At 45.9% G+C, this 15,766-nt stretch overlaps 1 protein-coding gene across 1 annotated transcript in view; it reads left to right on the forward strand.

The window, feature by feature from the left end:
- Positions 1 to 15,410, forward strand: part of LOC140461021 (uncharacterized) — a 52,459-nt gene extending 37,049 nt beyond the window's left edge. The window contains exon 2 of the mRNA XM_072555809.1: positions 14,541 to 15,410. Within this exon, the coding sequence (XP_072411910.1) occupies positions 14,541 to 15,309 (769 nt within the window). The 3' untranslated portion in view covers positions 15,310 to 15,410. The remainder of the gene's footprint in view (positions 1 to 14,540) is intronic.
- Positions 15,411 to 15,766: the final 356 nt, after the last annotated feature.

Below are 15,766 nucleotides of genomic sequence, written 5' to 3' on the forward strand. Positions count from 1 at the left end.
TTGTCTGAGCTGAGATAAATAAAACCTTAAGTTATGTCAAGAATGTGGCTTAAAAGAAGTATTGGGATTTACATGTTAATGAACTGAAACTTGCAGTGAAGCCATTCATCTGCACAGAGTATGGGATGAGATTCACCGATTCATCCACCTTACTGATGCAAAAGCGAGTTCACACTCGGTAGAGGCCATGCACCTGCTCTGAAAGTGGGAAGGGATTAATTCGGTCAGACAAGCCGTAGGTACACCAGCACACCAACACTTGGCAGGGACCATTCACCCGCCGTCTGTGCAGAAAAGGATTTACTGCTTCATCCAACCTGCTGACCCACTGGGGAGAGGCCATTCATTTCCTCTGATTGTGGGAAGATATTCATTCATTCATCCAACCTGCTGACACACCAGCGAGTTCACAATCAGGTACAGTGATTGGATTTTGATGTTAATTACATCCAGTAATGATGTATGTTCTTGGTCCGCCTCTGCTGATGTTGGTAAACTCCACCCCTTGTATTAGGGCCAGTAAATGCCAAATATGGATTTGTAGGATCACGTTCACAATGAGAGAAACTATTTGGTCCTTTGAGCCTTCCCTGCCATCTGATGCGATCACGACTGATCATCCAACTCAGTGCCCTGTTCCTGCTTTCGTCCCATGTTGTCTGAAAAACTGTATCTATCCTCTGGAAAGTATTCAATGTTTTAGCTCAATGGACTTCTGTGGCAGAGATTTCCACAGGTTTGCCACTACCTGGGTGAAGAGATTTCTGCTCAACTCAATCTTAAACAGCCTATCCTGTATCCTGAAACCTTCACCCCCCCACCCTGGTTATGGGCACTTCAGTCATTGGGAAACTCTTGTGTTTACCCTGTCTTGCCCTGTTAGCCATTAATAGGTTTCTATGAGAACCACCCCACCTCCCCAGTCTTCTGAACACCAATGAATATAGCCCTAACCGATCCAATCCCTCTTCATACCAATTCTGCCATACCAGACATGAGTTTATTTTACTCCCTCAGATCCAGAAAATCTTCCCTCAGATAAGGAGACCAAAACTGCATTCAGTATTCCAGCTGTGGTCTCACCAAGACCCTGCACAATTGCAGCAAGATATCCCTGATCCTATCCTTGAATCTCCTGACTACTAAGGACAATATAGCATTTGCCTCCTTCACTGCCTGCTGTACCTGCGTATTTATGTTCAGTGACTGGTGTACAAGGACACCCAGCTCTCAGGTACCTCCTAACATCCCCACCCAATCGCTATTCAAATAATAATCTGCCTTCCCATTTTGGTGACTAAAATGGATAAGCTCGCATTTATCCAGATTATACTTAATTGATCATGCATTTGACTATTCGGTCAACTCGTCCGAATCACACTGAAACATCACTGTAGCCTCCTCAGTTTGCCCTCCCAATTAGCCTTGTATTGCCTGCAAACTTGGAGAAACTACCTTTCGTTCCCTCATCAAAATCATTCATATTTTTGTGAACAGTTGGAGTCCAATCGCCGATCCCTGTGGTACCCCACTCACCAGTGTCCGCCACTTGAAAAAAGACCCATTTATTCCAACTCCTTGTTTCCCGCCTGCCAAACCAGTTCTCTATCTGGGTCAGTACAGTATCCGAATCCCATGCGCCTCAGTTTAACATGCTACTCTCTTATGTGGTCTCTCATTGAAAGCCTTCTGAAAGTCCAGGTAAACTGTATCCACTGCCCCTCCTCTTATCAATTACACGGTCGAAACATTTCAGTGAATTTGTCAAACTCGATTTCCCTTTCATAAACTCCATTCTAACTCTGGCCAATCCTATCACCGATATCAAAATGCTCTGCTTTTTAAATTGTTTATAATGGACTCTTACGTTTTCTGCACTACTGACTTCAGGCTAACCAATCCATACCTCCTTGTTTTCCCTCTACCTCCTTTAAGTAGTGACGTTGTATCAGCTACACTCCAATTCATAAGAAATTCCAGCGTCTCTAGATTCTTAAAGAAAGCAGCGGCACGGTGGCTCAGTGGTTAGCACTGCTGCCTCACAGCGCCAGGGACCCGGGTTCGATTCCCACCTCAGGCAACTGTGTGTGTGGAGGTTGCACATCCTCCCAGTGTCTGCATGGGTTTCCTCCGGATGCTCCAGTTTCCTCCCACAGTCCAAAGATGTGCAGGTCAGGTGAATTGGTCATGCTAAATTGCCCAAAGTGTTAAGTGCATTAGCCAGAGGGAAATGTAGGGTAATGGGTCTGGGTGGATTGACTCTTCGGAGGGTTGGTGTGGACTTGTTGGGCTGAAGGTGTGGACTTGTTGGGTTTCCACACTGTAGGTAATCTAATCTAATCTAATCTAATCATCCACTAAATCTTGGGCTGCTTCCTTAGGTACTCTGTGATGTAGATTATCGCATCTTGGAAATTTATCAGCCTTCAATATCATCAATATCCCCCAGGCTATTTTCCGACTGATACTGATTTCCTTCAGTTCCTCCATCTCACTAGATCCTCTATTCTGGACTGTTTGTGGAGCGTTATTCTTCCTCGGAATGAATTTCTGCTGTCTGTCCCGATTTACCCTGAGAAACCCTAGTGCTATTGCTGCCCCACCATCCTCCCTCTCCAATCAACTCTGGCCAGCTCTTCCCTCATGTCTTCACAGTTTCCTTTACTCAATTATAATACCATTGCATCTGATTACAGCTTCTCCCTGTCAAACTGTGGGGTGAATGCTATCACATTGTGGTAATTGCCCCCAGGGGTTCCTTCACTTTACGTACCTAATCGAGTCTATCTCATTACACACCACTATTGCCTGTTCCCGAGTGAGTTCTATCTCGTAGACATTCCACATTCTGCTACCAACCTGATTTTCCCAGTCCATCTGCATATCGAAGTTGCATGTGAGTCACAGAGATGTACAGCAGGGAAACAGCCTTCGGTCCAACTCATCCTTGCCGACCAGACATCCTGAGTTAATCCACGTCCCCAGGTTACGAACGAGTTCAGTTTGTTCCGCTGTTCGTTAAGCCAAATTTGAGAGGAAGTCGGAACAGATACGGGCTAATTAGTCCGCCCGTTCGTTACGACGAAACATTGTATGTGACTCGGATATTTTAAAATAATCTTTGAAAATGAGAAGCCAAAGGTTGGGTTGTCAGTATGGAATGTTTGTAAGTCGGGTGTTCATAACCCAGGGACTCCCAGTAGTGCAAACTCCACACAGACAGTTGCCTGAGGCTGGAATCAAACCCGGGTCCCTGGCACTATGAGGCAGCAGTGCTAACCACTGAACCTCCGTGCCAGGAATTCTCATTCCTGATTTTCAAATTCCTACCAATCTCTAATCTCCTCCAGCCTCACAAACCTCCTGATCTCTGTACTCCATAGCGTTACAACCGCCCGATATATTTTCTGCTCCACATCCTGACTCCTTCTTGGAGGCCTGTACATAACTCCCATCAGGATCCTTTGCAGTTCTTCACAGATTCTACACCTTCCATATCTTGGGTTTCTCTTTTTCTGTCCTCCTGAATATTGTGGATTTTAATTACTTCACCATTGGTGACCATATCATAGAATCATACATCATGCAAACAGACCCTTTGGTCCAACAGTCCATGTCGACCGTGTTCCTAATCTAAACTAGTCCTGCTTGCCTGTGTTTGGCCTGTATTGCCTCCAAACATTTCTATTCAAGTACTTATCCAAATATCTTTTAAATGTTGTAGCACTACCTGCATCCACCACTTCCTCTGGCAATTCATTCCACATACTTGCAATGTAAAAACATTGCCCCTCAGGTCGGCTTTAGACTTTTCTCCTCTCACTGTAAAAAAACGCGTCCTAGTTTTGGATTTCCCCCCACCCTACGAAAGAGACCCTTGTTATTTCATCTTATCAACACCCCTCATGATTTTATAAGCCTCGATTAAAGTCACCCCTCAACCTCCTACGCTCCAGTGAAAAAAGTCCCAGTCTATCCAACCTGGTTTTATAACCCGAAAGCTCCTGTTTCCAGTTCCAAGGACGTCTGCTCTGGAATTTAGTCCCTCGAACATTCTGTCTCTCAACCTCATTTACAGTAATCCCAGAAACCCCTGTCTTGCTCTCAGTTTTTTTGCGACAGGCCCTAACCTCTCCACCTTGTCAAATGTTAATTTCTGGGGAACATCTTAGCATACCGGGAAATAGAGAAGGCAAGGTCACAGTGATCATGGGAGACTTCAATATGCAGGTGGACTTGGTAAATAATATTGCCAGTGGATCCAAAGAAAGAGAATTCATGGAATGCTTACAGGATGGCTTTTTGGAACAGATTGTCATGGAGCCCACAAGGGAGCAGGCTATTCTGGACCTAGTGCTTTGCAATGAACCAGACTTTATAAAAGATCTTAAAGTAAGAGAACCCTTAGGAAGCAGCGATCATAACATGGTAGAGTTCAGTCTGGAGTTTGAAAGAGAGAAGGCATAATCTGATGCAATGGTGTTACAGTTAAATAAAGGTAATTATGAGGGCATGAGAGAAGAACTGACAAAAATAGACTGGAAGCAGAGGCTCGCGGGGAAGACAGTAGAGCAAAAATGGCAGGAGTTTGTGGGTATAATTGAGGACACTGTACAGAGGTTCATCCCCAAGAAAAGAAAGATTATCCAGGGAGGGATTAGACAGCCATGGCTGACAAAGTAAGTCAGGAAATGTATTAAAGAAAAAGAAAGATCTTATAAAGTGGCCAAGAGCAGTGGGAAATCAGAAGATTCGGAAGGCTACAAAAACAAACAGAGGATAACAAAGAGAGTAATAAGAAAGGAGAGGATCAAATATGAAGGTAGGCTAGCCAGTAATATTAGAAATGATAGTAAAAGTTTCTTTCAATACATAAGAAACAAACAACAGGCAAAAGTAGATATTGGGCCACTTCAAACTGATGCTGGAAGCCTAGTGATGGGAGATAAGGAAATAGCAGGAGAACTTAACAAGTACTTTGCGTCAGTTTTCACAGTGGAAGACATGAGTAATATCCCAACAATTAAAGGGAGTCAGGGGGCTGAGTTGAGTATGGTTGCCATTACAAAAGAGAGAGTGCTAGAAAAGCTAAAAGGTCTTAAAATTGATAAATCTCCTGGCCCCGATGGGATACATCCTAGAGTTATGAGAGAGGTGGCTGAGGAAATAGCGAAGGCATTGGTTGAGATCTTTCAAGAGTCACTGGAGTCTGGGAAAGTCCCGGATGATTGGAAGATCGCTGTTCTAACCCCCTTGTTCAAGAAAGGATCAAGACAAAAGATGGAAAATTATAGGCCAATTAGCCTAACCTCGGTTGTTGGTAAAATTCTAGAATCCATCATTAAGGATGAGGTTTTTAAATTCTTAGCAGAGTCTGATTAGAACAAGTCAACAAGGATTTAGTAAGGGGAGGTCATGCCTGACAAACCTATTGGTATTCTTTGAAGAGGTGACAAGTAGGTTAGACCAGGGAAACCCAGTGGATGTGGTCTATCTAGATTGCCAAAAGGCCTTTGATAAGGTGCCACACGGGAGGCTGCTGAGCAAGGTAAAGGGCTCATGGTGTTCGAGGTGAGTTACTGGGATGGATTGAGGATTGGCTGTCTGACAGAAGGCAGAGAGTTGGGATAAAAGGTTCTTTTTCAGAATGGCAGCCGGTGACAAGCGGTGTCCCCCAGGGTTCAGTGTTGGGGCCACAGCTGTTCGCATTCTATATTAATGATCTGGATGAAGGGGCTGGGGGCATTCTAGCGAAGTTTGCAGATGATACAAAGTTAGGTGGACAGGCAGGTAGTACTGAGGAAGTGGGGAGGCTACAGAAGGATCTAGACAGGTTGGGAGAGTGGTCCAGGAAATAGCTGATGGAATTCAACGTGAACAAATGCGAGGTCTTGCACTTTGGCAAAAAGAATAAAAGCATAGACTACTTTCTAAACGGTGAGAAAATTCGTAAAGCCAAAGTCCAAAGGGATCTGGGAGTGCTAGTCGAGGATTCTCTAAAGGTCAACGTGCAGGTTGAGTCCATGATTAAGAAAGCGCATGCAATGTTGTCACTTATCTCAAGAGGGTTGGAATATAAAAGCACTGTTGTGCTACTGAGACTTTATGAAGCTCTGGTTAGGCCCCATTTGGAGTACTGTGTCCAGTTTTGGTCTCCACACCTCAGGAAGGACATACTGGCACTGGAACGTGTCCAGCGGAGATTCACACGGATGATCCCTGGAATGGTAGGTCTAACATATGAGGAACGGCTGAGGATCCTGGGATTGTATTCATTGGAGTTTAGAAGATTAAGGGGAGACTTAATAGAGACGGACAAGATAATACATGGCTTGGAAAAGGTGGACGCTAGGAAATTGTTTCCGTTAGGTGAGGAGACTAGGACCCGTGGACACAGCCTTAGAATTAGAGGGGGTCAATTCAGAACAGAAATGCAGAGACATTTCTTCAGCCAGAGAGTGGTGGGCCTGTGGAATTCATTGCCGCAGAGTGCAGTGGAGGCCGGGACGCTAAATGTCTTCAAGGCAGAGAGTGATAGATTCTTGTCGTCTCGAGGAATTAAGGGCTATGGGGAGAATGTGGCTAAGTGGAGTTGAAATGCCCATCAGCCATGATTGAATGGTGGAGTGGACTCGATGGGCCGAATGGCCTTACTTCCCCTCCTATGTCTTATGGTCTTACATTCTATGAAAGGTACTATTTAAATACAAATTGTTGTTGTATTCTACATATGTCACTGCTTCTTCATCGCTAGGTGAATGACCTGTAACTGTCTACCTATTGTGGGAGCATCTTCACCATACGTATGAATTCGGGAAGGTCAAACATCCATAGTCGACTGGGAATTGCCAACTTTCTGCTGGTATCTCTTGTTGGAGCTACCTATTCCTAAGAGACACAAAATGACTGGAATTTTAGGAAAAAAAGCTTGCTTCAGCATTTTAGTGAAAACAATAGTGCCTTTGAGAAGGGGCCTTTTCAAGGCAAAAGGGAGCATTATCTAAACAAGAAATATGTAAGGATGTACATTTCAATGATTTGTAACAAAACATAGAAGAAACAATGAAATTGTAACTTATGAAAAACGTTGAAAAAATCACTAAACCACAGCAAGTAATTAATGCTAGTCTCATTAAGAATGTATTCAGCCAAAAAAACAATAGCTGAAGTTGTCTTGCAGAAATTATTGTCTGTTTGAAACTGTTCACAATATTAATAAGTTCTAGTTAAAGAATCTTTAAATAATTACAGAGATAGATTTCAACATAATTATAAAACCTTATAATGAAAGCACCAAGGGAAAGCATTAAAGAGATGCCTGGCTTATATTGTCTGATTAGCTAAAAACTGTTTACAGTAGAAATAATTATAAAAATTATAAAATTATTAATATTGAGTTTCTATAACAGCATCAACTTACTTTATAAGGAGTAATGGAATTTGATAGAGTACAATGAATTCAGGCAGTCCTTAGAGATAAACGATCGGGGGCATGCCCAAAACAGAACAGCCAGCAACTTTGGAATGCAACATTGAAAGATCCCAAGGCCTTGCGATTATAATAATTGTTAAAAATCATAAAAAACTAAGGGAACGTGGGGCTGTCCATAGGGGTGTCCACTGTTGATCAGGTATTTTACATATTTGGTAGTAGGGAAAAAGAAGAGGGAATAATGTTGTAACAAGAAATGTATAAAAATTCTAATTTTCACTGTAAAACTGAGTATGTCATTGATCTCTCTTCCAATCTGAGCTACACATCGTGTTCTCACATTCGAAGCTAGGTTCGGGAAAGATTCTTGGGCCTCTCCCTGCACTAACTGATTATTGTTTGAATAAAAGTCCACCCCTTGCCTGAATCATGTCAGCTTCCTGAGTCTTTGTCCCCAGCTGGGGGGTCGCCCTTTTACACCTGTGAAGCAAAATTAATGTTTCGTGATATGCAGAATGAATTATCAGGCAAAAATAACCGTACCAACTCAAAATGGAAGGGAAACTGACTCTAGCACGGGAGAAACAATGAAAGATTGTGTGGGAAGATAAAACTGGTTAGTAAACAGCACATACTCAGGAGCTGATCAGCAGTGGAAAGTCTTTCAGACACAGTTGGGAACAGTAACAGTTAAAAGTCAAACCTGTAACAGTGAACGAACGGCAGTGGTACAGGTGCAGGTCAGGATGATATGTGGCTTGGAGGGAATTGTGCAGATGATAATGGTCTCGTGCTGCCTTTGTCATTGATAGAGGTCATGGGTTTGGAGCCTGGGTGAGTTACTGTATTAAAAGCAAATTACTGCGGATGCTGGAATCCGAAACCAAAAAAGAGAAAATGCTGGAAAATCTCAGCAAGTCTTGCAGCATCTGTAAGGAGAGGAAAGAGCTGACAAAGGGTCAGTTAAGAGCTGACGTTTCGAGTCTAACTGACCCTTTGTCAGCTCTTTCCTCTCCTTACAGATGCTGCAAGACTTGCTGAGATTTTCCAGCATTTTCTCTTTTTTGAGTTACTGTACTGTTGGGAGATGCACCAGTTTAGTTAACTGGAGAGTATTTCACACACTCCTAACATGTTCCATTCCCTTGTGACAATATCCTGCGGATTCTCCATTGTGCTGCTTACCATTTCTATCCAATCAGCCAGTGCTCTCCATGCCTTGACTCTGACTGTGAAAAAGTTTGCTCTCCCATCATGTTCTTTTATCTGTTACAAATGGGCAAAGCTTTTCTTTTGTAGATTGACACTAACTAACCTGCTGTCGATTTGGCTAGCTGCTATCAAATCTCTTTCTCCTCTCCTGGGAGAACAGCACCAACTTCTTTCATCTATCCCAATAGCTGAAGTTCTTCATTTTTGCTGGAACCATCCTTGCTCAGCTGTCTCCAAAAAATTGACAGCTTGATGGGCAAAAGGGAGAAAGTGAGGACTGCAGATGCTGGGGATCAGAGCTTAAAAATGTGTTGCTGGAAAAGCGCAGCAGGTCAGGCAGCAAAGGAGAAGGAGAATCAACATTCCGGGCATAAGCCCTTCTTCAGGAATGAGGAAAGTGTGCCAAGCAGGCTAAGGTAAAAGGTAGGGAGGAGGGACTTGGGGGAGGGCCTTGTCATGAAGAGATCGAACCCAACCGCCCCGTGGCTGAACACTTTAACGCCCCCTCCCACTCCGCCAAGGACGTGCAGGTCCTTGGCCTCCTCCATCGCCAGACCATAGCAACACGATGCATGGAGGAAGAGCGCCTCATCTTCCGCCTAGGAACCCTCCAACCACAAGGGATGAATGCAGATTTCTCCAGCTTCCTCATTCCCACCCCACCTTATCTCAGTCCCAACCCCTCGGACTCAGCACCGCCTTCTTGACCTGCAATCTTCTTCCCAACCTCTCCGCCCCCACCCCCTCTCCAGCCTATCACCCTCACCTTAACCTCCTACCACCTATCACAAGTCCCTCCTTTCATATCTTAGCCTGCTTGGCACACCCTCCTCATTCCTCAAGAAGGGGTTATGCCCGAAACGTCGATTCTCCTGCTACTGACAAATACGGCGGCTCTATGTGTGCATTAAAGTCGAGCCATTCCTCCCTTTATCCCATCTTAAGCTCCAACTCATTAAGCTCCTACCACCATTCCTGGACCCTCTGCCTCTGTTGAACAGGACAGGCTCCTTCAACCAATCAGGGTGGGGCTAACGTCGAGCCACGTGATTCCCGACGCCGAATGGCCCGCGCGTGCGCGTTACTGCGGCGACCGCGGGCTGGGCGAACGCCGCTGCTGCTGCAGGCGACGGTATTGAGGGAGTTAGAGCAAGCAACGAAATGAAGACAGTGTGGACTAAGAACTTTCGTAAACGTCCGCTGTAGGTCCCACCCCGGAGCAGAGTTAGCAAACTCCCTGCCCCGCGGTTGTGGTAAACGACTCCGGGCCTCAGGCGGTGACAGGCTCCGGTTGCCGCCACCATCTTTGTCAGGGGCACCTTGCGCGGGCCGTATTTGTAGACGCCATCTTTGTAGGGGGCGAGCTGCGGCAGAGCGCATGCTCTGCTGTCCTTCACTGACAGAGCAGTGGAGTATTTACGTACAGCAAACTCATAACCGAGAGAAATGAATGTCTGTTCTCGATTTCTGCTATGTACTGACAGAAGCATTTTTTTTTGTCAACTCTCTTTGCAGGATATTAAATTTGCAGCCTGGAAACTCAAAAGTCTGATCAGATGACCATATGATGTCAGAGCAGAAGTCAAAGTAACTCGATTCGTCAACACTTGAATATCTCTGGCCTTTTACCGTGGAGGGGAAAAGGTTTCTCTGTACTTTTGAGGGGTAAGGTTTCAGGCCTGCGTGTGACTGAATAGACTGAGGTATTGTTTAATATCCTGTTTAAACAATAGGATTAAACAGGAGCATGTACTCGGTTCTGGGTACTTGCACCTGAGGAAGTACAAACATTACTGTCCTTGGAGGATGCACAGATAAGATTTGTCCGAATGATACCTGGAGTCTAGCAGTTGAATTATGAGGCAAGGTTAAACATAGGCAGCACACATTCATTACTAAAAATCACACAACACCAGGTTATAGTCCAACAGGTTTATGTGGAAGCACTAGCTTTTGGGTGATCAAGGAGCAACACTCTGAAAGCTAGTGCTTCCAAATAGACCTGTGGGACTATACCCTGGTGTTGTGTGATTTTTAACTTTGTATACCCCAGTCCAACACCAGCGTCTCCAAATCATGACTACATTCATTATGATATGGAACAAATGCATTAAGCCTACCAAGTTCATCTTTTGTAAAACAGTCTGAATCATTGTCCATAAATATTGAAGTCGTGCTCTGCACACCCTGGTCCATATTATTAATATGTATCTGGCTAAAGATGGGTCCTCATATGAATGCCTGTGGAACTCCAATAGAAACCTTCCTCTGACCCAAAATCATTCATGACTACTTTGTTATCTAGTCTCCTGGCCTAAGCATATCCATGTATCTGCTGTTGTGATACTTACATGATCTCTAATCCTTGCTCACTTGTCTCTTCTGTGTGCTACTGTATAACTTTTTTTTGCAAGTCCATGTAAAAGAAATATTATTGCTATCATCAAACCTGTCCAAAAAAAGCTTCAAATTCTACATCGTTTGCTTGTAACAAAAGCATGCACGTTTTCTTTAAAGGCATTTGACCAACCTCTGGCTTTTCCAACTTTCTTCAGTTCAAAGCATGGCCATACGTATTGCATGGGCTCCAGTTATGCCTGCCTCTTTGTGGGAAATGTAGAACATTTCTTGTTCCAAATTTACTCAGTTTCTTCCCCAGAACTTTTTCTCTTCAGTATATCAATGGCATCATTGGTATTGCTTCCTTCTTTTGCTCGGAATTGGAAAAAAATAATTTCTATCCTGCCCTCACCTTCACCTGGCTCATTCCTGACTCCTCCTTTCCCTTCCTTCATATCTCTGTTTGCATACTTTAGCCACCTCTGTAAACCTACTGACTCCTGCAGTTACCCGGACCATACACCATCACACTCTGCTTCCTTGAAGGAGTCCAGGCAACTCGCCCAGTTCCTCCATCTCCGCTACACTGACGATGATGCCACTTTCTGCAGAGGGGTCTCCAAAACGTCTACCATTTCCCTCAACTGACAGGGCCCTTAGCCATGTTCGACCCATTTCCCGCACTTCTGCCTTCACCTCTTCCCTCTCACAGCAACAATGGGGTCCCTCGGGTCCTCACGTACCGACCCACCAGGCTCCACGTCCAACCAATTGTCAGTCACCTCCAATGGGATGCCTATTTCCAACAGTTCTTTCCTTCCCTCTCTTGTCAGCATTCCTCCAGGACACTGGTCCACTTCTCCTTCATTCTCACACTCCCATGGCATCTTTCCATCCAACTGCAGAAGATGCAACACCTGCCCATTTATCTCTTCCCTCTTCCCCATCCAAAGACTCCAAACACACCTTCCACGTGAAGCAGTGATTCACCTGCACTTCACTCGGTCTAATCTATTGTATTCTCTGCTCTCAATGTAGCCCCCGCTGTCTTGGGGAGATGTAATGCAAGTTTTGCAGAACACCTAGTGCCTGTCTGCAAAAATGATCCTGAGCTTCCAAATGCCTGTCACTTCCACTGTGTTCCCTAACCAAAATGTCTGTTAAAGGTTTATTTGGAAGCACTAGCTTTCGGAGCGCTGCTCCTTCACCAAGTGGTTGTGGAAGAGGATCATAAGACACAGTGTTTATAGCACAAGATTACAGCATCATGTAATGAAATGATATATTGAGCAAATATAGATTGCTGTTAAGTCTTTCATCTTTTAGAATGGGTTACAGGTTTCGGTTCGTTAATATGTAAATCCCAGAACCTCTTTCAAGTCAGATTCTGGAGATTTGGGATTTACATATTAATGAACCGAAATCCGCAACCCATTCGAAAAGATTGGAGGATTTGAGCTATATGGAGAGGTTGAATAGGTTGGGGCTGTTTCCTGGAGCATCGGAGGCTGAGGGGGTGACCTTTATAGATGTTTAGAACATCATGAGGGGCATGGGTAGGATAAATAGACAAGGTCTTTTTGCCTGGGTTTGGGGAGTCCAGAATTTGAGGGCATAGGTTTAGGGTGAGAGGTGAAAGATATAAAAGACAACTAAACAGGAAGGTTCTCGCACAGAGGGTGATGCATGTGTGAACTGGGTTGCCAGAGGAAGTGGTGGAGGCTGGTACAATTGCAACATTTAAAAGGCATCTGGATAAGTATGTGAATAGGAAGGGTTTGGAGGGATATGGGCTGGGTGCTGGTAGGTGGGACTAGATTGGGTTGGGATATCTGATCGGCAAGGACGGGTTGGACCGAAGGGTCTGTTTCCATGCTGTACATCTCTGTGCTGTTAAGTCTTTCATAAAGTCAATCTAGGTTTGTTCAATATATCATTTCAGTTGCATGGCACTGTAATCTTTTGCTATAAATTCTGTTTCTTATCGTCCTGCTCCACAGCTGCCCAGTGAAGGAGCAGTGCTCTGAAAACTAGTGCTTGCTGGACTGTAATGTGGTGTTGTGTGATTTTTAACTTTGTCCACCCCAGTCCAACACCGGCTCCTCTTCATCACAGCATGTCTGTGGCAGGCCCACTGCAGTGCTCTAGTGAACCTTCGTGCAAGTTCAGAGAACAGCATCTCACTCTCCACTTGTCAGCCTCCAGGACTCTACATCGAGTTCAATACCTTTAGACCCTGATTCCCATCCTTTTTCTTTCTCTAACCCACCCCACACCCGGTCCTGATGTAACATGGGTTGCTTTTAGCATAGTCAGTCATTCCCACATACTCCCAGGCCCATCATCCCATCGTACGTATGGCTTGGTGGTTAGCACAGCTGCCTCGCAGCGTCAGGGAGCCAGGTTTGATTCCAGCCTCGGGCGACTGTCTGTGTGGAGTTCGTATATTCTCCCCTTGTCTGCGTGGGAGTGCTCCCACAGTCTGAAGATGCGCAGGTTAGGTGAATTGGTCATACTAAAATTGCCCATAGTGTTCAGGGCTGTGTAGGTTAGGTACATTAGTCAGGGGTAAATGTAGAATAATAGGGCTGGGGAATGGGTCTGGGTGGGTTACTGTTTGGAGGGTCAGTGTGGACCTGTTGGGCCGAATGGCCTGTTTCCGCACTGTAGGGATTCTTTTTTTTAAAAAAATAGTGTTGCGTTCAGCACAGCTAACACATTTTCTCACTCTTAGCTTTTGTTATCTCTTATTCAGCTCTTTGTCTGACCTGGCCTGCTATCAATTATCTTCCTCCTTGTTTTGTGTACAAAATGAAAGCTTGTAAGAATGTTGCCCCCCCCCCCCCTCCTCCAACCACTATTGGGAGGACGGTTCTGTCTTAGATTGAAGCAAAAACCATGCAGACTGCTGTCAGTTTCTTACTGTAAGACTTCATTATTCTTGAGCTCAAACTTTCATAAAATGAATGATAACAGGTTGGCTGGCTTTTGAATTGTTCCCTAAATATACGTGCTGTGTTCCTTGCACCCGTGTGATCATACCTTTGTGACAGACAACTGTTGTTTCTGTCCTTTGCACTGATGTGTTTTTGTCGGTGTGCTAATTTCATCACCTATTCGCAGTAAACGCAGCCGTTTATAAAAATCCCTGTCCTTCACCCTGCCCTCTACCACCACCGCCACCACTTCTTTTGTTCCCAGTGCTTCTACTGAAGCCTGGGTCTTGTGCCAGCCCAGAACGGGTTGGCAGTTTTGCTGTGCTGGTGGGCGCGAGTGACTTGAGTGGTGCTCAAGACATCCTAGCAGCAGCACTTGTGGTCTGTTCTTTTCCATGGCTTTAGCCCCACAGATTGACTGACTCCTTTTGTGCCTGCCTGTTTTGTTGTGGATACTCTCTCATCCCATTTCTTTTCCCCCTGTTTTAAGCAATTTGCGCAGGAGTTGCAGCCAGATACAGGGCGAATGTCACATCCGGATCTGACCCCCATCCGTCCGGCCTCTGGTAACCTGAATGTCGCTGGATTTTGAACATGGACGGTCAAAGCCCCACTCGCAGCGGGGAGCAATTGTACATGTGCCCGGTGTGCGGGCGGGGCTTCGGACAGTCGTCTGCCCTGTCGAGACACAAGCGCAGTCACAGTGTGCAGAAACCGTGGAAGTGCGGGGACTGTGGGAAGGGATTCATTTCCCCGTCGAAGCTGGAGACTCATCGGCGGACTCACACCGGGGAGAAGCCCTTCACCTGCCCCGAGTGTGAAAAGGGATTTGCGGACTCATCTGCTCTCTTGAGGCACCGGCGCACCCACACCGGGGAGCGGACGTTCACCTGCTCCGACTGCGGGGAGGGCTTCACCCGCTCGTCCACCCTGCTGGCCCACCACCGGGTTCACACCGGGGAGAGGCCGTTCGCCTGCTCCGAGTGCGGCAAGGGCTTCACTCAGCTCTCCAACCTGCTGACCCACCAGCGGGTTCACACCGGGGAGAAGCCGTTCGCCTGCGCGGAGTGCGGGAAGGGGTTCGCCGATTCGTCCGCCCTGCTGAGGCACAAGCGGGTCCACACCGGCGAGAGGCCGTTCACCTGCTCCGAGTGCGGGAAGGGCTTCATTCAGTCATACAACCTGCAAATCCACCAGCGCACGCACACCGGGGAGAGACCGTTCACCTGCACGGTGTGTGGGAAGGGATTTACCGACTCGTCCAGCCTGCTGACGCACCAGCGGGTGCACACCGGCGAGAGGCCGTTCACCTGCTCCGAGTGCGGGAAGAGATTCACCCGCTCGTCCAACCTGTTGACCCACCAGCGAGTTCACGGTCACCCACAGTGACTGGGTTTTGAGCTTCACCACACCCCGGACTGAACCACGTTCATGGACTGGTGCTGCTGATGTTGGTAAACTCCTGCCCAATAAAAAGTCAAATAATAATAGCGTGGGATTGTAGAATTCCTGACTTATTTGAACAGCATCACATTCACACTGGAGAGAAACTGTTCGGCCTTTTAAGTGTGATCGCGGCTGATCGTCCAACTCAGTAACCTGTTCTCACTTTCATCCCACACCCGTTAAGCCCTAAGAACGATATATTCCTCCTCCTTGAAAACGTTCAGTGTTTTAGCCTCAACCAACTTCTGTGGTGGAGAATTCCTCAGTCCCACCGCTCGCTGGGTGACAAATGTCCTGCCCGTTACAATCCCAAATGGCAAACCACATATTCCTAGATCTCGACCCCACCTGATTCTGCCGTTGGGGGCAGCCTTCTGACTTTTACGGACTGTTTTGTTTC

The sequence above is a fragment of the Chiloscyllium punctatum genome, chromosome 36, assembly GCF_047496795.1.
Source record: "Chiloscyllium punctatum isolate Juve2018m chromosome 36, sChiPun1.3, whole genome shotgun sequence".
Classification (NCBI taxonomy): Eukaryota; Metazoa; Chordata; class Chondrichthyes; order Orectolobiformes; family Hemiscylliidae; genus Chiloscyllium; species Chiloscyllium punctatum.